The sequence below is a fragment of the Macaca thibetana genome, chromosome 11 (assembly GCF_024542745.1).
Source record: "Macaca thibetana thibetana isolate TM-01 chromosome 11, ASM2454274v1, whole genome shotgun sequence".
NCBI classification, from domain to species: Eukaryota; Metazoa; Chordata; class Mammalia; order Primates; family Cercopithecidae; genus Macaca; species Macaca thibetana.
In genome coordinates, this window is record NC_065588.1 from 104677292 (window position 1) to 104699914 (window position 22623).

Here is a 22623-nt window from a genome sequence, read left to right on the forward strand (position 1 = left end):
TAAACTAGCCTGTGTTAAAAGAGGGATTAAAGAATCAAAAACACAGCAAGGGTAGGGGCAAAGTGAACAACGAAATCAGAACAGTGATCCAGGTGGCTGATCGCAAGCCCTCTAAAGGCAGAGATAATAAAGAGCTAGAACTTCTCTTTCATCCCTTTCTCTCCGAAGTGTCTTTCCCTGGTAGCTGCAGAGGTCAAAGGTCCCAAAAGCAGTGAAGAGCTGGACTTTCTAAAATCCAGTTGCTGTCAGAACCTCTCAGAAAAGCCAACCATCATGGCACTCATCTTTGCTGCCCCAAGGGACCAGGTGCAGGGAGCTGAGTCATGGAGGAGCATGCTTGGGAGCTGGCCAGCTCCACGGCAGAGCGGTTTGCCAGGCCACGTGCCACCTGCTTCCTGTGGCTCACGGCCTTCTGGCTGGCAAGCTCCTGTGGGCCAGGAAGCTCAGACCTAACCTGCTCTGGCAGGAGGTAGCCCTGAAGTGATTTGTCAGGAACTGTCCTCAGGTGAAGGGAGAAATGAGACAAGGCACTTATGCTCCCAGAACCTGGCTCTTAGGGGACTGTGAATTGTGATCAGAAAATGGGAGAGAGAACATTTTCTTTAACCTTGAGATCGCCTATCTGAGTTTCAGGAGCAGAACCTGAATCAGCCAAGAAGGGTTAGCAGAATTGGGAAATTGAACGATAGTCAGACATAGCGAAGGAGCCCAGCTGTTGGGAAATCTGGTTTTCTGTAAGGCGGTGGGGCACTGTTCCACATGGGCGAGGATCTGTTTGCCTCACATTATCCCCCCCGGGCTGTCAACCAGACCCCAGGCGTCCTCCTCAGTTGATCTGGAGGAGCTGCTCCTATAGGCAAAGGGTGACACCAGAGAGAGCGTTCAGCCTGACCCGGCTGTGCCACTGCCACTGTGCCACTTACCTGACATCTTCCCAACCTCTCTGATGCCATGTGGCACTTCTAGTCAAAAGGATTTATTCTAACATTTCGTATGAGGACATCAGAGAAGCTGATATTCACAAAACCAGTATCGGAAATCACTACCTTTTAAGGAAAAGATTCCTGACACAGGCCACAAGCAGATCCCTAAGAGACTTCTCACCAGTTCCACTCCTGGCTTAAGAGAAGTGTCTGGGCGGTCTTTGCTTACCCAAGCCAGGCAGTGCAGCTGTGTATACTTCATGCTTGAGAATCCCAGCTGCAGCTTTGATAGAGTGGGAGTCATCCTGAGAAGACCCTCAGCCCTTTGAGTTATTAAACAGAAATTATCCCCACCAACCCCGAGGGCCTTTTTGGCCTCCCTTTTTTATTGTCTGGCCCTCACAAGATAAAGCGTTGCTAAAACTGCCCGTCTTTCCATTATGCCTCTCAGGTGGAGGAAGCCTTGACTATCAAAAACACAGATATCGCCAAGGAGCTCTGCCTGCCTCCCGTGAAACTGCACTGCTCCAGTAAGTCTCTGCTCTCCATACCAGTCAGCTGGGACATTTGGCAGTAATTTCAACTTGCATTTGCAACAGTCCTTTTAGGTCATGGAGCCCATGTTTATAACCCTCAGAATTAGAGCTCATGAGTCTGTCCTTACAACCTGCAGAGGGTTAGAGCCCCCGTGGTCTCACATTCATCCCTAAGAAAATCATGCCAGAAGGAGATATGCACCAGCCATCATACTGAGCACTTGATGGGCATCATTTCTAAACCTCACAGATATCCTTGAGTGCACAGTCGATGTCATTACTTTCCTCTTATGGATGAAGGAGCTGAGGCTTGGGTTGAGACACCCACGTCACATGGCTAATAAGTGGGAGAGCCAGAATTTAAGCTCCAATCTTTGATTTCAGAATCTGCTGTTTCTAGCAGAGGAGAAAACTCAGCTTTCTCCATAATCCCGTTTCCTGTGTATTTCTTCACTTCCTGTCTGGATGCTATAACTGTCAGGGTCTGCATCTGTATATATGGCACAACTAAGCCCAGTTGTACAATGTCCCCCTCTCTGCTATCCTAAAAAAAACCTCAGATGCCTTAAGACTTGTACTTGGCTTTCCAGTTTGGTCTCTGTATTAAATCTAATGCTTTTTCCATCATTTCTTAACCTTCTCAGGGAAAGAAGGAATGAGAAACATTAGCCTTAATGCATCGATGGAGGTTTACTAACCAAATTAGTTAAAAATCAGCAGAGAGTCAGGCCTCTTGCCAGGGTAATACTCACAAGGAGAAGAGCCAGGTGCCGGGGCAGACACACTAACTCATTCTTCAGGAAGCCTGGTCAGACCCAAGTTCTTTCCACTTGATCTGGAATTTTAAGTACCCATAAAGAAAGGTCATCACTTGTAAACATTTTCACACGGTTTCAGGAAATCCCTAGCCCTTTTATTAGGCATTTTTAGGTACTGAAACCTTTAGCTGATGTTCTCTGCTATTTGCTTGCTTTCTGCTGTCATTCCAGCTCTCTTGGTTTTTATTTTCCCCATAGCCTCACTTTGAATATTGACTCCTAAATAAAAGTGGTCAAACTCTCGATCACTAGAGGGTGATGTGGCAAATGCCATCCCATCAACAGATTGACATGATCTTTTTTCCAAAGGTCATGTCAACTTTTTATCATGATATGATTTTGTCCAAAGCCAGACTTTGATGGGAGCAGGCAAGAACTAACATTTGCTATGTCCCTACTATGTGTTAGACATCTTCCGTAAGTCCCCACACTATCCTGGCAAGAAAAGCATGATTATCCCAGTTCTATAGAGTAGAAAGTAGGTTCGAAGAGGCTAAGGAACTAGCCTGGGATCACAGATATTTAAACCCTAGTCTGTCTCCAGGATTACCCACAGGAGTAACTCAGCTCAGGAAGTAGCTGCTGACCTGCCCGGCAACTCCTCACCCCAGCTTTCTGGCTTGGTTACCCCGTTAGTCCCCACCAGCACCACTTCCTCTAAGCTCTTAAAGATTCTATTCCCAAAACCACTTCTTTCGCATCTAGAAACTTAGGCTTCTTTCCTTCCGTTACCTGTAGTGCTGGCTGAAGATGCAATCAAGGCCGCCCTGGCTGATTACAAATTGAAACAAGAACCCAAAAAAGGAGAAGCAGAGAAGAAATGAGCCCTCCCTGGGCGAAGCCTCCAGCAGGCCACACCCCTGTTTCCCACCTGCCGTGCAATCACCTTAGATGTTCAGAAGCCGCTCCCTCTCCACTGAAGAGCTATGAGATACGCACAATACTTGCTGTTCACATTATGACTCTCATGCAAGCAAAATACACAGTTTCATTGTTCTGAATCCCGTGGTTTCTTTCAGTCCACTTTTATCGCCTTAACCTAGTTAATGTGTGTTTTGAATTGTGTGTATGACCTCAGAACTGAAATTGATAAGTCGCAAATGTTGATAGCCCAGGAAGTGCGTAAGTATCTAATTTTACCTGAATTGATTTGGAGGGAAATTACCAGTAGAATGCCTTTGTCTGAATATTTGATAGAACTAATTGTTGTACATAAAACAGATCTGCATATATATATAAAAAAAATAATAAAACAATGGAAGATAATGGTGTTCTCTAATAAGCCTTGTCTCTTGGGCCCATCATTCACTCCAAAGTGGTGCCCAAAGCCCCTTGGGGTTCCCAGATGTTGGACCGCAATGACATACACAGCTCTCCAAGCAAACAACAGTAAAGGTCATGTACAAGATTTTTTCCAAAGACAAATACACATAATATTTTTTTGGAACAAGGATGAAAGGAGATGATTATCGCTTTTCATTGTTCTTTGTGAGATAATAGTTGACAGCTCGAAGTGAGTCTTGAAGATTCTTTTTGTAATTTCACTGGTTGCTCAAATCTAAGAAGCATTGGCTTAGCACCCTAAAGATACGTGAAGAGCACCTCGGGAATGAGTTTAAAATGCAGATTTCTAGGCCCAAGTTTCTGACTTCTGTCTGGGCAGGTAATTCCAGAGCCCCTGACTTTTAAGAACCACTTTAAGAACCAAGGTCATAGATGAGCCGAACTTTAGGGAAGAAACTTCTGAATGCTCTGTTCTGCATCGGTGTAGTATGTAACTGGTTCATTCTGAACTCTCTGTACCTGCATAGTACACCTAAGGTTGTTTAAAAAACATTCATCCAGCCGGGCGCGGTGGCTTACACCTGTAATCCCAGCACTTTGGGAGGCCGAGGCGGGTGGATCACGAGGTCAGGAGTTCAAGACCAGCCTGGCCAACATAGTGAAACCCTGTCTCTACTAAGAATACAAAAATTAGCCAGGTGTGGCGGCATGTGCCTGTAATCCCACTACTCGGGAGGCTGAGGCAGGAGAATCGCTTGACCTGGGAGGCAGAGGTAGCAGTGAGCCAAGATTGCACCAGTGCACTCCAGCCTGCAAGACAGAGCAAGACTCAAAAAAAAAACAGACAAACAAGCATTCATCCCTGGCTTGAGCATAAGTCTAAGCACGGTTCCTCCTACCCTGATGTCTCCCTATTCTTAGCTACCTGTAGTCATGCAAATCTCAATAAAGGATGCCCTATCTTCTAGTGAAAATGGGTGATTGAAATATTGACTCCCATAGTCTCAAATGTTCAACTTCAAAAGTAAGATGTGTTTGTTTTTTCTGGTGGTGGTTTTTTTGTTCAGGCATAGGCTGGCTGCCTCTTAAATATGCCTCCCTTACTTTTTTTGTTTTTTTTTTGTTTTAATGCTCTGGGTTCTGGTGGAGGGCGCAGAACTTCAAAGACTGTTCCCTGTGTAGTCTGTGACGGCAGCCACAGACCAGGGACTTTATAGGAATCTCAAATTAGAACCCTGGGTAGAACCATGTAAAATTGTCGTGTGTGGCATGTTCTGCAATTTAATTCACAGTCCCTCTAGACTGAGCTTGTCTCTCCCTTGTTTATTACATGTGGCACCACCACAATTCCCCACCACTTTTCTTTGTGATTTTTTTTAATTTAAATGAGACATTTCTGTCCCAGTTAACGTCCTCAGAGTTGACATCAGGAGGAGCTTATAAACAACCGAAGCAATATTCCCAGAAGAGCCCAAGTCACCAAACGTGGTTGTGCTGCTAAAACGAATGGATATTTTTTAAACTCACATTAAAGACACCCTTTCCCAAGACAAATCTAGTTAGAGCCACACGAGGGCATCATGTGCCCTTCAGTGAGCTCAAGTCTAGGGGTTTTGCAGCCTCCAAATAGGTCTTAGCATCTCTAAATAAACCCCTCCATGGAAAACCTCCACAGGTAAGTTACAACCGTCTGTTAAGCATCCGTGCCCTGTGCCAGGCCGTTACATTTGTAATCCTGTTAATTCTCATGACAGCCCCCTGCGGTGGGCATTGTTTCAGACAAGGATACTGACTCAAGAGGCCAACTGACCCTCAAGCCAGCTGGCTTGAGTTGAGTGACCCAAAGCCCATTCTTCTGCCTTACCCCTCCTGGCAGAACACACCAGGGATTCAAACTGCATATCTGAGGTTCACCTGTGCCTTGAACATTCAATGAAATAGCTGAACCAACACAGGTTGAGCCTGATGCATCCACTTGGCCAACTGGCTGCCAAGCACCATGGCCCTCTCACCAACCCTGGCTCCTACCAGGAGCCTAATTAAATTCTGAAGCCAAGTTAAAGCCAGTGCTCTGGAGGTGGGGCCTGGGCACTGGCATCACCTGATGGGCTGGGTGAGTTTATGGGTGGATGGATGAATGGATGGACGGGGAAGCAGAGGCTCCGAGAGGTGAAATGACTTGCCTCAAGGCACACAGCTAGGAAGCGGTAGAATCAAGCTCTGGCTGAGCTCTTCTGCTCACCTCCCACCCTCTCCTGGGTGCCACACTACAGCTATGACCACATCTCAGATGTAACCTTTCCTCAGCGTGATTCCTGGACCAGGGCTACCCGGGACCACATCCAAATGCACAGTTCTAGAACTTACATTAAGCATTGTCCTATAAAAACTACTTGGCCCTAGGGTGAGTTTTCTTAAAAAGACAAACAAATGAGGCGTACTTCTCAATACTTCAGGCCCTTTGAACTTGAGGTAAGAGTGCAGACCTTGTGTCTATCCTCACAACAGAAGAGAAGACTTCTAGGTCCCGCCAAGTTTTGGTGGCGTTAGAGAACTCCTGCAGATGAGTTCCAGCCAATGGCTTTTTGTGGCCTGTCTGCTTGCTTTCCCCACCCTCCGAGATAATATCAGCCAACGCCTCAAAAGGCCACCTCCCCAGAGAAGATCATCTCCACCCAGGGAGGAAGCAGCAGGGCAGAGTGGAGTGAGCTTGGAGTGTTGAATCAAATGCTGGCTACTGTTGTGTAACCCTGAGCAAAAGGCTCCACCTCCTCAAGCCTCAGTTTATTCATCTGCAAAATGGGAACAATAATAGTACCTACCTGATCAGGTAGACCTGACGATTAAATGAGATAATACATGGAAAGCACATGGCACATAGAGTTCATTATTGGGCCAGGTACAGTGGCTCATGCTTGTAATCCCAGCACTTTGGGAGGCCAAGGCAGGAGAATTGCTTGAGCCCAGGAGTTTGAGACCAGCCTGTGAGGCAGGATAGGTAGTCAAGGAAGTGACCGTGTCCTCAAGATGCAGCATCCGTGGTGACTATACAGTCAACACAACAAGCCTCAGCATTCGCATTGTAATTGAGCTCACTCAAGCAAAGTGATCTTCAGTAGGGACTTTCCCCTCTAGAAAGCATACGCACTTTGATTTTACTGTCCTCAAACTGACCCTTTGTGCATTAAAAGAGTAAAAAACACACCCCTAGGTGGAGATTTAAGATGCTAATGAGACATGCAACATATGAACAAGCACGTACAGCTACTGTGCATGGGCACTGAGAGGACCACCCAGAACATGCTTACTAGTAATGCCTCTCTCAACCCCTTATGAATAATCATGTAAAACCCCCTCAAAGGGAGTCTCCCAGCAACAATCAATGCTGTCTTATCCTTACAAGCAGTCTGCCCTGAATCCCGTCTCTCTCAGGGTGTCCTGTCCTTTCTGTACCTAACTTTCAAAATGTTCTTTTTCCTCTGCAATAAATTACTCTATGCTGCACCTCCCCTTTGCTATGTGTCTCTTGTCTATATTCTTTTAAACTAAGAAGGCAAGAACTAAGATCTCGCAACAGCTGTCAACACCCGGGCAAGATGGCAAGACCCCATCTCTACAAAAGCACCACTGCCCTCCAACCTGGGTGAGAGAGTGAGACCCTGTCTCAAAAAAAAAAAAAAAAAGAAGAAGGAGAAGGAAGGAAGGAAGGAAGGAAGGAAGGAAGGAAGGAAGGAAGGAAGGAAGGAAGGAAGGAAGGAAAAGGAAAGAAAAGAAAAGAAGAAGGAGGAGGAGGAAGGAGAGAGAGGGAGAGAGAGAGAGAAGAGAGAGAGAGAGAAAGAAAAGAAAGAAAGAAAGAAAGAAAGAAAGAAAGAAAGAAAGAAAGAAAGAAAGAAAGAAAGAAAGAAAGAAAGAAAGAAAGAAAGAAAGAAAAAAGAAAGAGAAAGAAAGAAAGAGGAAAAAAATAGTTCATTGCTGTTGAGGTGGTTCTCATTATTATAGGTAACACTTCAGCCCTGACTACATCCTGGGCACTGTTGCTGGGTATTTTACAGAGGTCAGCTCATTTGCCTCACAAAAATCCTAAAATACTATCAATATCCCATTTTATAGGTAGAGAAACTAAAAGGTAAAGTGATGTGTCAGCAAATGGTAAGATCAAGATTCTAGCCCAGAGCTGTTTGATCCAGAGCACAAGCACCCTGCATGCTATGACTGTATTTTCTCTACTGCTATTTTCACTATTACTATTTGCATTGGTATTACTACAGGCACACCTCAGAGATGTTGCAGGTTCAGTTCCAGATCACTGCAATAAAGTAAATGCTTCAATAAAACGAGTCACACAAATTTTCCCAGTGCATATAAAAGTTATGTTTACACTAAACTGGAGTCTATTAAGTGTGCAATAGCATTATAGCTTAAAAAAAAAAAAAAAACGATGTGCATACCTTAATATAAACATACTTTATTGCTAAAAAAAAAAAAAAATGCTGACAGTCATCAGAGCCTTCGGTAAGTCATTATCTTTTTGCTGGTGGAGGGTCTTGCCTCAATTTTGACAGCTGCTGACTGATCAGGCTGGGAGTTGCAGAAGGTCAAGGTGGTTGCAGCAATGTCTTTTTTTTTTTTTTGAGATGGAGTCTCGCTCTGTCCCCCAGGCTGGAGTGCAGGGCTGCGATCGATCTTGGCTCACTACAAGCTCCACCTCCCGGGTTCAAGCAATTCTCCTGCCTCAGCCTCCTGAGTAGCTGGGATTATAGGCATGCGCCACCATGCCTGGCAAATTTTTTTTATTTTTAATAGAGATGGTGTGTCACCATGTTGGCTGGTCTTGAACTGCTGACCTCAGGTGATCCGCCCTCCTTGGCCTCCCAAAGTGCTGGGATTACAGGCGCGAGCCACTGCGCCCAGCCATAATTTCTTAAAATAAGACAACAGTGAAGTTCATTACTTTGATTGCCTTTTCCTTTCACAAAAGATTTCTCTATAGTCTGTGATGTTACTTGATAGCATTTTACCCATGGTAGAACTTCTTTCAAAATTGGAACTTATTTTCTCAAACCCTGCCACTGCTTCACCAAATTTCTTTCTTTCCTTCTTCCTTCCTTCCTTTCTTTTTTCTCTCTTCTTTCTTTCTCTTTCTTTCTTTCCTTTCTCTCCCTTCCTTCCTTCCTTCTTTCCTTCCTTCCTTCTCCCTTCCTTTCTTTCTTTCCTTTTTTTCTCTCCTTCCTTATTTTGAGTCAGAGTCTTGCTCTGTTGTCCAGGCTGGAGTGCAGTGGCACAACCTCAGCTCCCTGCAACCTCTGCCTCCTGGGTTCAAGTGGTTCTTGTGCCTCAGCCTCCCAAGTAGCTGGGACTACAGGTGTGCACCACCACGCCCAACTAATTTTTGTATTTTTAGTAGAAATGGGGTTTCTCCATGTTGACCAGGCTGGTTTCAAACTCCTGTCCTCAAATGATCCGCCTGCCTCAGCCTCGTAAAGTTCTGGGATTACAGGCATGAGCCACCATGCCCAGCCCACCAACTATACTTATACAACGTTCTAAATAATTTACTGTTCTTTCAACAATGTTCACAGCATCTTCACTGGGAGTAGATTCCATTTCAAGAAACCTTTACTTTGCTTATCCATAAGAAACAACTCCTCATCTACAGACTCTAGTTCTTTTTTTTTTTTTTTTTTTTTTTTTTTTTTTTTTTTTTTTTTTTTTTGGAGACGGAGTCTCCCTCTGTCACCCAGGCTGGAGTGCGGTGGCGCAATCTCCACTCACTGCAAGCTCCGCCTCCCGGGTTCACGCCATTCTCCTGCCTCAGCCTCCCCTGTGGCTGGGACTACAGGCTCCCGCCACCGCACCCGGCTAATTTTTGTATTTTTTAGTAGAGACGGGGTTTCACCGTGTTAGTCAGGATGGTCTCGATCTCCTGACCTCGTGATCCGCCCATCTCAGCCTCCCAAAGTGCTGGGATTACAGGCGTGAGCCACCGCGCCCGGCCCAGACTCTAGTTCTAATTCTAGTTCTCTTGCTATTTCCACCACATCTGTTGTGTGGAATCTCCCTCTGTCGCCAAGGCTGGGGTGCCGTGGTGCAATCTGGGCTCACTGCAACCTCCACCTCCCAGGTTCAAGCAATCCTCACGCCTCAGCCTCCTGATTAGCTAGGATTACAGGTGCGTGCCACCACACCTGTCTAATTTTTGTATTTTTAGTAGAGACGGGTTTTCACCATGTTGGCCAGGCTGTTCTCAAATTCCTGACCTCAAGTGATCTGTCTGCCTCGGCCTCCCAAAGTGTTGGGATTACAGGCATGAGGCACCATGCCCGGCCAAAATGTGTTGTTTAATTTTAATAGAGATGGGGTCTCATTATGTTACCCAAGCTGGTCTCAAACTCCTGGCCTTAAGCTATCCTCCTGCCTTGGCCTCCCAAAGTGCCAGGATTACAAGTGTGAGCCACCACACCCAGCTGCAAATCTGTTGTTTAGTGTAGCCATCTTCATCAGTGATCATAGCTAGGCCTTCTGGATAACTTGATGTGCCTCTCCATCAGCACTTGCCCCTTCCCCTTGCATTTTTATGTTATGGAGATGACTTCTTTAAACTTCATGAACCAACCTCTGCTGGCTTCCAGCTTGTCTTCTGCAGATTCCTCACCTCTGTCAGTCCCCACAGAATTGAAGAGAGTTAGGGCCTTGCTCTAGATTGGGCTTTGGCTTACAGGAGTGTTGTGGCTGGTTTGATCTTCTCTCCAGACCGCAGTGATGTGCTATCCACATCAGCAATAAGGCAATACAGCTGTTTTGCTTTTTTTTTTTTTTTTTTTTTTTGAGATGGAGTCTTGCTCTGTTGCCCAGGCTAGAGTGCAGTGGCATGATCTTGGCTCACTGCAACCTCCGCCTCCTGAGCAGCTAGGATTCAAGCAATTCTCTGCCTCAGACTCCCGAGCAGCTGGAATTACAGGTGCATGCCACCATGTCCAGCTACTTTTTGTATTTTTAGTAGAGACGGGGTTTCACCATCTTGACCAGACTGGTCTTGAACTACTGACCTCGTGATCCACCCACCTTAGCCTCCCAAAGTGCTGGGATTACAGGCATGAGCCATCACGCCTGGCCAGCTGTTTCGCTTTCTTATCACTCATGTGTTCACTGGAGTAGCACTTTCAATTTCCTTCAAGTACTTTCCCTTTGCGTTCACAACTTGGCAAACAATTAAGTAAAAGAGGCCTTCGTTTCAGCCTGTCTCAGCTTTCAACATGCCTTCTTCACCAAGTGTAATGATTTCTAGCTTTTGATTTAAAGTGACAGACATGTAACTCTTCCTTGAACACTTAGGAAGCCGTTGTAGGGTTATTAATTGGCTAATTTCAATATGTTTGTGTTCCTCTAGGAATAGGGAGGTTACAGGAGAGTGAGAGAGGGGAACAGCTTATTGGTGGAGCAGTCAGAATACACACATTTATTGATTACGGACACTGTCTTATATGGGCACAGTTCGTGGTGCCCCAAAACAATTACTGACGCGTGATGAAAAGGTTTCAAATATTATGAGAATTACCAAAGTATGACACAGAGACACAAAGTGAGTGTACACTGCTGGAAACATAGTGCTGATAGACTTGCTCAAGATACGGTTGCCACAAGCCTTTAATGCATGCATAAAAAACACAGTATCTTGGAAGCACAATAAAATGAGGTGGGCCACAGATTACCATGACTAATACTAACTATTGGTCCTATTACTACTATTGTTGCTACTGCTACTATGAACTATTTTAAAAATATTATCGCCTCAAGGCTTCCAAGCTCTGGTGTCTTTGGCATAGAACCAACCCTCACAGTCCAGCCTCCAAAATTCTGCAAAGCAGTGGCCTGTCTGCATCCATGCAGGAGACACCCTGACGTGGTTTTTGTCACACATGGCTTGACAAGCAAGCTGACCCCACAGCGAGTGGCCGACCACAGGCCACAGCTATTCCCCAGACCCATTCTCTAATACCACCACCCCGCCCAGCTATCTTTGCAAATGTCACATAGACACTCCAGCCCATAGCCTCACCTCAAAGAAGCCCAACTCCCAGAATAACTCCAAAAGGCACCCCAGGTGAGGATAACTTTATTATCCTGGAGCTGCTGGTGCAAAGGGACTTCCAGGAGCCTCCCATCCTGCCACCAGGACCTCAGTCCTATCCATCGAAGGAAGCCCCAGTGGGGAAATGGGGCTGGATTCCCTTCTGCCCCAAACCTCCTCAATAGACAGCCCTATGTCACTGGTCCCTTTGGGTAAGACCACAGGACGTTAGGTAACAACTTTGAGCAAGGTCTTGGGGGCTCAGGTTCAGATCCCAACTCTGCTGTGATCTCTCCATGTGACCTTACACAAGTACTTAAGCTCTCTGAGCCTTGGTTTCTCTTTCTAAAAAATCAGGAGACAACTAGCTCCCAAGTCACAGGATTATTGCGAGGATTAAATAAATTATCCCATGTAAAGTGAAAAAAGCACAGTGCCAGGCATGTAGTAGGTGCTCAGTAAATGTTGGTTACCACCACCATTACCATCATCACCATCCTCACCATCACCATCATCATCATCACCATAAAAATCATCAGCTCTGCTGTAGTTGTTATTGCTACCAGTTCCTGCTATGGACTAAGTCATATCACCTCAAAATTCTTATGTAGAAGCTTTAATCCCCAATGTGACTATATTTGAAGAGAGGGTCTTCAAGAGGTAATTAAGGTTACATGAGTTCATAAAAGTGGCATCGTAATCTGAAAGAACTGGTGGTCTTATAAGAAGAGGTCTGGCCCGGCATAGTGGCTCACACCTGTAATCCCAACACTTTGGGAGGCTGAGGTGGGAGGATCGCTTGAGGCCATGAGTTAAGGACCAGCCTGGGCAATGCAGCAAGACCCCATCTTTAAATATGAAAATAGCTGTGTGTGGTAGTACAAGCCGGTAGTCCTAGCTACTCAGGAGGCTGAAGCGGGAGTATTGTTTGAGTCCAGGAGGTCGGAGCTATAGTGAGCTATGATTATGCCACTGTACTCCAGCCTTGGTGACAGAGACCTTGTCTCAAAAATAACAAAACAAAACAAAAAGGAAGTCTATCAGTGTGCACTCACATGAAAGGCCATGTGACATGTGAGAAAAGTGACCATCTATATGCCTGAAAGAGGAGGACCCTTCACCAGAAACCAGACATGCCAGAACCTTGATTTTGGACTCTGTTGTGTAAGCTACTCAGTTTGTAGTATTTTGTTATGGCACCCTGAACACTAGTACAATCACCATCATCATTATCATCATCATCACAATCATCATCATCATTGTCATCATCATCATCATGAACATCCCCATCACCACCATCACCACCATCATCACCACCCTTATTATCACCATCACCACCCCCATTATCACCACCCCCATTTTCACCATCACCATCACCACCACCACCACCATCACCACCCCCATTATCACCATCACCACCATCACCATCACCACCACCCCCATTATCACCATCCCCATTATCACCATCACCACCATCACCATCACCACCACCACCACCATCACCACCCCCATTATCACCATCACCACCATCACCATCACCACCACCACCACCATCACCACCCCCATTATCACCACCCCCATTTTCACCATCACCATCACCACCACCACCACCATCACCATCACCACCCCCATTATCACCATCACCACCATCACCATCACCACCACCCCCATTATCACCACCCCCATTATCACCATCACCACCATCACCATCACCATCACCACCACCACCACCATCACCACCCCCATTATCACCATCACCACCATCACCATCACCACCACCACCACCATCACCACCCCCATTATCACCACCCCATTATCACCATCACCACCATCACCATCACCACCACCACCACCATCACCACCCCCATTATCACCACTCCCATTATCACCATCACCACCATCGCCACCGCCACCACCACCCCCATTATCACTACCCCCATTATCACCATCACCACCACCACCCCCCCATTATCACCACCACTATTATCACCACCCCCATTATCATCATCACCACCATCACCACCATCACCATCACCACCCCCATTATCACCACCCCCATTATCACCATCACCACCATCACCATCACCACCACCACCACCATCACCACCCCCATTATCACCATCACCACCACCACCATCACCACCCCCATTATCACCATCACCACCATCACCACCACCACCATCACCACCCCCATTATCACCATCACCACCATCACCATCACCACCACCATCACCACCCCCATTATCACCATCACCACCCCATTATCACCACCCTGATTATCAACACTGCCACCATCACCATCACCATCACAATTGTTACAGGGTGGATTCCCCAGGAAATTGACCCTGAGATGGAGATTAGCAGGGAGGTGTTTATTTGGGAATGTTCCTGGGATCAGCACTTATGGAAGGGGGTTAAGAAACCAGCACTGGGCAGAGGAAGGAGACAGGACGCAGTGTAGTTCCAACAAAGGCTTCAGTCAACCCCATGGAGAGCTCTAACTCAGATGGCCCCTCCAAGTTGTCCTGCACTGGGGCCTCTATCACTTACAACCTATAAAGTTTATCACTCTATTGGGTTCAGGACATAATCTTCCCCCCTCTTTTTCCAAAGGAGATTTGCACTTTACAAGAAGAGGAGCTAAGGACAATGCTTACACCAACGAATAAGCCACTGGAATTCCAGGCATCTGTTGGGCTCACTGGGGGCAAAAGAGTTTGTGGGAGCTTCTCACACTGTTCCATTGGCCCTTCAGCCCCAGAATCTTGCTCACTTTCCCACAACAGCAGGGCCCCTGGGGACCATCTCCCATCAAGGGGGTGCTCATCCACTCCAACCCCCAATGACTCTGGACACGGTAGCCCTGTTTCCTGGCAAAAACTGCTTGACCCAGGCTCTGAGTCTCCCCTTGTCTGTTCCCACCCTTTTTCTCCAAGGAGCTGACACAGAGGACAGTCAGCTGGTGTGGGCAAGTCCCTCTCTGGCTGAGCTAACTGAGCTGAAGGCCTCAAGAGAGAGGGCCTGGGTCAAGGATGCCTGCACTAAGTGCCTGCAGGCAAGCACAGGCCTCTCTCACTTGTCCTTCTTGCTTGGACAACCCGAGGGGTTGTTTGCACGACTAAAGGAGATCACATGGAGAAAGTGCCCAGCACAGCTATGCACACAGCAGGTGCTTATGATGCTCATTTGCCTGCAGGACAGGCTCTTACTGTGGTGCAAGGGAAGGAGTCGGGAGGGCGGCAGTCTCCTGCTCAGTGCTGAGCAACAGTTTTCCACGGAACCTCTCTCTTTGGCCTCCAAGACCTGACCTGACCGGACTCTGCCCACCTCTGTCCTCACTCAGCCCCCTCCTGTCTCAGCTGCCTCCCTGCTGTCCCTTAAATTCACCCAGCTCAATCCCGTCTCGGGGCCTTTGCACTTGCTGGTCCCACAGCCTGCAGCCGTGTTCCCCAGAGCTTCACAAGGCTGCCTCCTCTGTTCAGGTCTCACCTAAATGCCATCCCTCAGCTAGGCTCCCCCAACCATCTAGCTAAATAGCGACACATGCCTAGTCACTATGCCATCACACTGTACATTTCATTCACAGCGTATATCACGCTGGATTTATCTGGCTCAGGGAGAGAGCACCTCTGAGAGGTCACTATTAAATTTCTGATGCCTGGGAGAGTAATTACATAAAATAACACAGGAGGTGCTCCTTATACAATAACTACACAGGAGACGCTCTTTATACAATAACACAGCATGTGCTTCTTATACAATAACTACACAGGAGGTGCTCCTTATACAACAACAACACAGGAGACACTCCTTATACAATAACAACATAGGAGGCCCTCCTTATACAATAACACAAGAGGTGCTCCTTATATAATAACAACACAGGAGGTGCTCCTTATACAATAACACAGGAGGCGCTCCTTATACAATAACACAGGAGGCGCTCCTTATACAATAACAACACAGGAGGTGCTCCTTATACAGTAACACAGGAGCCACTCTTTATACAACAACACAGGAGACGCTCCTTATACAATAACAACACAGGAGATGCTCCTTATACAATAACAACACAGGAGGCGCTCCTTATACAATAACAACACAGGAGGTGCTCCTTATACAATAACACAGGAGGCGCTCCTTATACAATAACAACACAGGAGGTGCTCCTTATACAATAACAACACAGGAGGTGCTCCTTATACAGTAACACAGGAGCCACTCTTTATACAACAACACAGGAGACGCTCCTTATACAATAACAACACAGGAGATGCTCCTTATACAATAACAACACAGGAGGCGCTCCTTATACAATAACAACACAGGAGACGCTCCTTATACAATAACAACACAGGAGGCGCTCCTTATACAATAACAACACAGGAGGCGCTCCTTATACAATAACACAGGAGGCGCTCCTTATACAATAACAACACAGGAGGTGCTCCTTATACAATAACAACACAGGAGGCGCTCCTTATACAATAACAACACAGGAGGTGCTCCTTATGCAGTAACACAGGAGCCACTCTTTAAACAACAACACAGGAGACACTCCTTATACAATAACAACACAGGAGACGCTCCTTATATAATAACAACACAGGAGGCGCTCCTTATACAATAACAACACAGGAGGTGCTTCTTATACAGTAACACAGGAGCCACTCTTTATACAACAACAACACAGGAGACGCTCCTTATACAATAACAACACAGGAGATGCTCCTTATACAATAACAACACAGGAGGCGCTCCTTATACAATAACAACACAGGAGGCGCTCCTTATACAATAACAACACAGGAGGCGCTCCTTATACAATACACAGGATGTGCTCCTTACACAATAACAACACAGGAGACGCTCTTTATACAATAACACAGGATGTGCTCCTTATACAATAACAACACAGGAGGCGCTCCTTATACAATAACAACACAGGAGGCGCTCCTTATACAATAACAACAAAGGAGGCGCTCCTTATACAATAACACAGGAGGCGCTCCTTATACAATAACAACACAGGAGGCGCTCCTTATACAATAACAACACAGGAGGCGCTCCTTATACAATAACAACACAGGAGGCGCTCCTTATACAATAACAACAAAGGAGGCGCTCCTTATACAATAACACAGGAGGCGCTCCTTATACAATAACAACACAGGAGGCGCTCCTTATACAATAACAACACAGGAGGCGCTCCTTATACAATAACAACACAGGAGGCGCTCCTTATACAATAACAACACAGGAGGCGCTCCTTATACAATAACAACACAGGAGGCGCTCCTTATACAATAACAACACAGGAGGCGCTCCTTATACAATAACAACACAGGAGGCGCTCCTTATACAATAACAACACAGGAGGCGCTCCTTATACAATAACAACACAGGAGGCGCTCCTTATACAATAACACAGGATGTGCTCCTTATACAATACAGGACATGCTCCTTATAGAATGATAGGGAGTGTTCCTAATACAATAACAGCACATGGGGTGCTCCTTATACAATAGCAGCACAGGGTGATGCTCCTGAAACTCTCTTGTTTGCCCCAGGCCCTCAGCCATAGTCAGGGGCCTGGAGAAAGCTCAGAGGCAAGAGATCCATTTCTAATTCCCTGGGCAAATCTCTCTCCCTCTCTGTATATGCAGTTTTCTCTGCAAACCTAAGGGACTGCATGTGATGAACCATATTTCCTTCCAGCTCAAACAAAAAGATTCCACAGACTTGGATAACTTCTCCTTTTAGCCAATAACCAGCTCATGCCAGAATATGATTCATCTCTGCTGATTCTGCCTAGCAACCAGGCCTTCTCCCCACATCCCAAATCAACTCTTCCGCAAGAAAAATTCCTCGCCCACCACACACCCGCCCAGCCCCCAGCGTCCCGGAGAGGAATGCAAGGCTTCAAGATCCCCTCCTCGCCTGTCTGCCAGCAGCGTTTTAACTCAACCTCAGAATGTCTCCGGCTCTGTCTGGAACAACTGGGGGAAGCTGTGCCCCTCCTGGGATTAGCACAGGAAACAGCAGCAGAAGTGAGGCTGGCAAAAGCGCTGACCCAGCATGCGGAGATCATTTCTATTCTGATGCCTCACCCTCCTCTTCTGCTCGGTTCCTCAGGCCTCTTACAGTGTCTGCATTTGAGGGAGGGAGGAAGAAATGGGGCAAGTGAAAGAGAGGAAGGGAGGTTCCATGCTTGAGACAAAACCAGCTTGTTCAGATTGCCTGAGGGTGTTTTTATCCAGTTTCCCACAGTGAGGAAAAAACTGTATCATCATTTTAGTAGGTCTGGATAAACATTTGATCAGCTTCAATACCCATTTGTGACAAAATTTTGGCAATCTAGGAAGAGAAAGGAATGTCCTTAACTTGATACAGGACATTGACAAGAAAACTACAGCAAACATCTTGCCCACTGGCAAACCTTTGGAAGCATTCCCATTAAGATCAGGAACAAGGAATGGTGCTCACAACTACCACCACCGTGACCACTATCACCACCTCCACTACCATCACCATCACCATGACTACCTACACCACCACCACCGTCACCATCACCACCATCACCACCACCACCACTACCACCATCACCTCCACCACCACCATCACCACCACCACCTCCACCACCATGACCACCACCACCACTAGTACCATCATCACCACCACCATCACCACCACCACCACCACCACAACCACCTCCGTCACCACCACCATCACCACCAGCATCACAACCACCACCACCATCACCACCACCATCACCACCATTTCCACTACCATCATCACCACTACCACAACCACCATCACCACCACTATTTCCACTACCATCATCATCACCACCACCACAACCACTGCCACCATCACCACCACCACCATCACCACCACCAGCACCACCATCATCACCACCACCACCATCACCACCACCACCATCACCATCACCATCACCACCACGACCATCACCACCACCACCACCACCATCACCACCACCACCATCACCACCACCACCACCACCATCACCATCACCACCATGACCACTACCACCACCACCTCCTTCTCCATCTCCACCTCCACCACCTATTTCACCTTCATCATCACCACCATAACTTCTACCACCACCACCACCTCCACCATTATCAATTCTACCACCATTGTTACCACCACCTCCACCACCATCACCATCACCACTATGTCCACTAACATTACAACCATTTCCACTGTCACCTCCTCCACTGCCACCATCACAACCACCTCCTTCCCCACCTCCACCATTGTCTCCACCACCACCACTTCTTTCACCATCATCTCACCACCACCTCTTCCTCCACCTTCACCATCACCTCTACCATCACCACCACCACCACCACCATTAACACCATTACCACAATGATCACCATGACCACCTCTTCCACCATTACCACCTACACCACCACTACTATCACAGCCACCATCTCCACCTCCACCTCTTCCTCCACCTCTACTACCAACACTTCTGCCATCACCATCACCACCACCTTCATCATCACCTCCACCATCACGACCTCCACAACCACCATCATTACTATCTGCACCTCCACTACCACTGTCTCCCTCGCCTTCATCATCACTACCTCCACCTCTACCACCACCACAACCAGCACTCTATTGAATTAGACGTTTTAGTGATTACAATAAGGCACATAAAAATATAAATAAAGTGAAGAGTATAGAAAGGAAGTGGTAAATCTTCCTTTCTGTGAATGCTTCGATCATCTACCTAGAGACCATTCTTGAATGAGCACTGGACAGGGTCAGGTGACCTGGACTAGAGACTGGCCTTGGCCGTGACCTTTCTGAGCAATTTGAGTCTCAGTTTCCCATTCATAGCTTGAGTGGAGGGACTAGAACAACTGTCTGCAAACTATGCTTCACTGAGCCTGAGGCCCCTATGGGGGTAAAGGGAAGTGAGCCTGGGTATCCCATCCCTTTCAAGGGTTTAGCTCTACTTTCATTTGACTTACATGTTAGGATTCGTTTATTTGAACAAAGGGTTCTGTGCCTCAAAAAAGTTGAAAATCACTGGTACACAACCAATGCAAGTATAGACGACAGACAGAAACAGGTACTTCACTGGGGAGAAGCCAGAGAAGCCAGAGCTCCATAAGAGAAAGGCCCCTGGCCAGGTGTGGTGGTGGCTCACGCCCATAATCCCAGCACCCTGGGAGGCCAAGACAGGAGGATCACTTGAGCTCAGGAGTTTGAGACCAGTCTGAGTAACATAGCAAGACCCCATCTCTACTAAAAAGAAAAAGTATTAGCCAAGCATGATGGCATGCATCTGTGGTCCCAGCTACTCCGAGGGAGGCTGAGATGAGAGGATCACTTGGGCCTGGGAGATCGAGCTTGCAGTGAGCTATGATTGCACCACTGCACTCCAACCTGGGGTGACAGAGCAAGGCCCTATCTCAAACAAACAAACAAAAAGAGTCAAAGCCCTGAGCCTCTCACTGGACGAGATGACTGTTTCTTCAACCCCCCTACACTGATGGGCACATGGGTGCTTTGCTTTTTTTTTTTCACTTATTCTTTTTTTTTTTTTTTAAGATGGAGTCTTGCGCTGTTGCCCAGGTTGGAGGGCAGTGGTGTGATCTCAGTTCACTGCAGCCTCCACCTCCCAGGTTCAAGAGATTCTCCTCCCTCAGCCTCCCAAGTAGCCGGGATTACAGAGTCTTGCCACCACACCCTTCTAATTATTGTATTCTTAGTAGAAATGGGGTTTCACCATGTTGGCCAGGCTGGTCTTGAACTCCTGACCTCAAGTGATCCTCTCACCTTAGCCTCGCAGAGTGCTGGGATAGCAGGAGAGAGCCACTGCACCCAGCCTAGCCCTTTCTTTTCACTTATTCTGAACAACACTGGCATGAACATCCTTGTGTGCCCATCTTAGCATCCAAGCACAAGTATTTTTGCCGGCAAGTTCCAGAAAAGAATTTCTGGGTCAAAAGGCAGCACATTTACAATACTAGGTGGATGCAGCCATGTGACTCTCCAAGAAAGACATTTATCTCCATCCCAGTCTGCTCCAAACCAGACAGTACGAAGAATCAGATCTGAACAAGGACAAGATGTTCTTATCTTATGAGAGGTCATGGGAAGAATTCAAGAGTGTTTCTAACTGGCTCCTCAATAGCTGGCCCAGTCCTCCAGCCAGAGCTCTGCTGCAGGCCAGAATGTGGGGAAACCGGCCTTTGGCCCACCCTGCGTCTTGACTTAGGCTGTATAGCAGAAAGAACTTCCGGAGAGTCAGGGGTTGTGAGATCATGGAGAAAGGACCAAAGGAACTAGGTTTCTCCTAGGAGTCTCTTAAAATAGTGGGTGGGCAGAGGAGCTGATCTCTCTGGGATGGATTAAAGTGAGGAAAGAGTCCAGTTTCTCCTGAGACTTGGTGCAAGAATTGAGTGATTTTTTTTTTTTTTTTTTAAGATAGGGTCCCACTCTGTTGTCAGGCTAGAGTGCAGTGGCACAATCACAGCTCACTGCAGCCTCAACTTCCCGGGCTCAAGTGATTCTCCCACCTCAGCCTCCTGACTAGCTGGGACTACAGGCATGCGCTACCATGCCCAGCTAATTTTTATATTTTTTTGTAGAGATGGGGTCTTGTCACGTTGCCCAGGGTGGGCTCGAACTCCTGGACTCAAGCAATCTGCCTGCCTCAGCCTCTCAAAGTGCTGGGATTACAGGCCTGAGCCATCATGCCTGGCCCAATTCTTTTCATTTAGGGAAAAATGCCACCCTGTATCTCCTTTTCCTCCAGCGTTAACCATAATACTGCCCTGGAACACAGCGTCTGGGACTCATCAGCTCCCTGAAATCCAGCACAAGCCTCATTCTTCCCTTCCTCTGTCCAGCTGTGGTCCAGAAAGGGTAAGCAACCTGCCCCAGGTGGCACAGCCAGGGAGGGGGCAGGGCCAGACCTCCACCCTGGGGCTCCCAACTGAGGGCCAGGACCTGCCCAGGGACCCCGCCCACCCCCCACCTCCATGTGGGATTCCGGAGAGCCCCAGGGCTCCCGTCCTGGACTCCAGACTCCGTGGACACTCAGCACCTTCCGCATGCAGCGCCTGGAGCAGGAGTAAGAGTCCAGCAGGCCTTGCGTGGTCATGCGCCAGCCACGAGCCCCCAGCCAGGCCACTTCAACTGCCGTGGGCTTCCGGTGCTGTAAGATAGGGATAAACAGCAGCCCATTGGGTCATCCTTCGCGGGGCTAGGATGCTAGGCGACCCACCAGCTTAGGTTCTCCTCCCGGGCTGGGTGCGCACATGTGCAGTTTGTGAACAGACAAGAAGGGCTCAGCCCAGCGGAGGCGTTTGTGGTCAAAGCCTCCGGGCGGACCACAAGGGACGCAGTCCCCGGCAGCTGTGAAGACATCTGCTGCTGCCGACTGAGCTGTGGGGCCACTCAGACGTCGGATACATTAGCCGTGGGCCCCATCCCCCATTCATTCATTCATGCATACATGCATGCATTCATTCATTCATGGGATTGCAGCCACGGTGGAGCAGTGGTTAGTGCTACAGGGTCCAACAACCCCAAAAGGTTCAAAGCTGGGCGCAGGCACTTTCTGGCTGTGTGACCTTGGGCATGCCACTTCACCTCTCTGAGCTTCCGCACCTTCCTCTGTAGAAGGTGGATAACAGCGGTGCTTCCCGCAGCTATGTGAGGACCCAATGTATAGAAAGTGCTTAGTGCCATGCCTGGTGCACAGAAGTGATAGAAGTGATAGAAATTCTAATGGTGAGATTTAAACGCTGAGGAAGGACAGAGGCAGGAGGTATGGGGGTCGAGGGGGTTTCCCTGAGCCCCTCATCACAGCCGCCAGGGGGCAGGGGCAGAGGAGATATCCAACACCTTTGATGCCACGCATCTCCTGCATCCCCTCTGCTCCTCGTTTGAGAGCCCAGCCTTGAAGAGGGCATAGCATTCCCTTCTCAACATTTATTGAGCAC

General features: G+C 47.6%; 2 protein-coding genes across 51 annotated transcripts in view; one reads left to right on the forward strand and one right to left on the reverse strand.

Moving 5' to 3' along the window:
- Positions 1 to 3541, forward strand: part of ISCU (iron-sulfur cluster assembly enzyme) — a 627706-nt gene extending 624165 nt beyond the window's left edge. For all 50 annotated transcript variants that reach the window (XM_050749907.1, XM_050749910.1, XM_050749905.1 and 47 more), the window contains exons 5-6: positions 1375 to 1453; positions 3016 to 3541. In XM_050749907.1, the coding sequence (XP_050605864.1) occupies positions 1375 to 1453; positions 3016 to 3101 (165 nt within the window). In that variant the 3' untranslated portion in view covers positions 3102 to 3541. The remainder of the gene's footprint in view (positions 1 to 1374; positions 1454 to 3015) is intronic.
- SART3 (spliceosome associated factor 3, U4/U6 recycling protein) overlaps positions 1 to 22623 on the reverse strand; it is a 382087-nt gene that overhangs the window by 40355 nt on the left and 319109 nt on the right. The window lies entirely within an intron of this gene.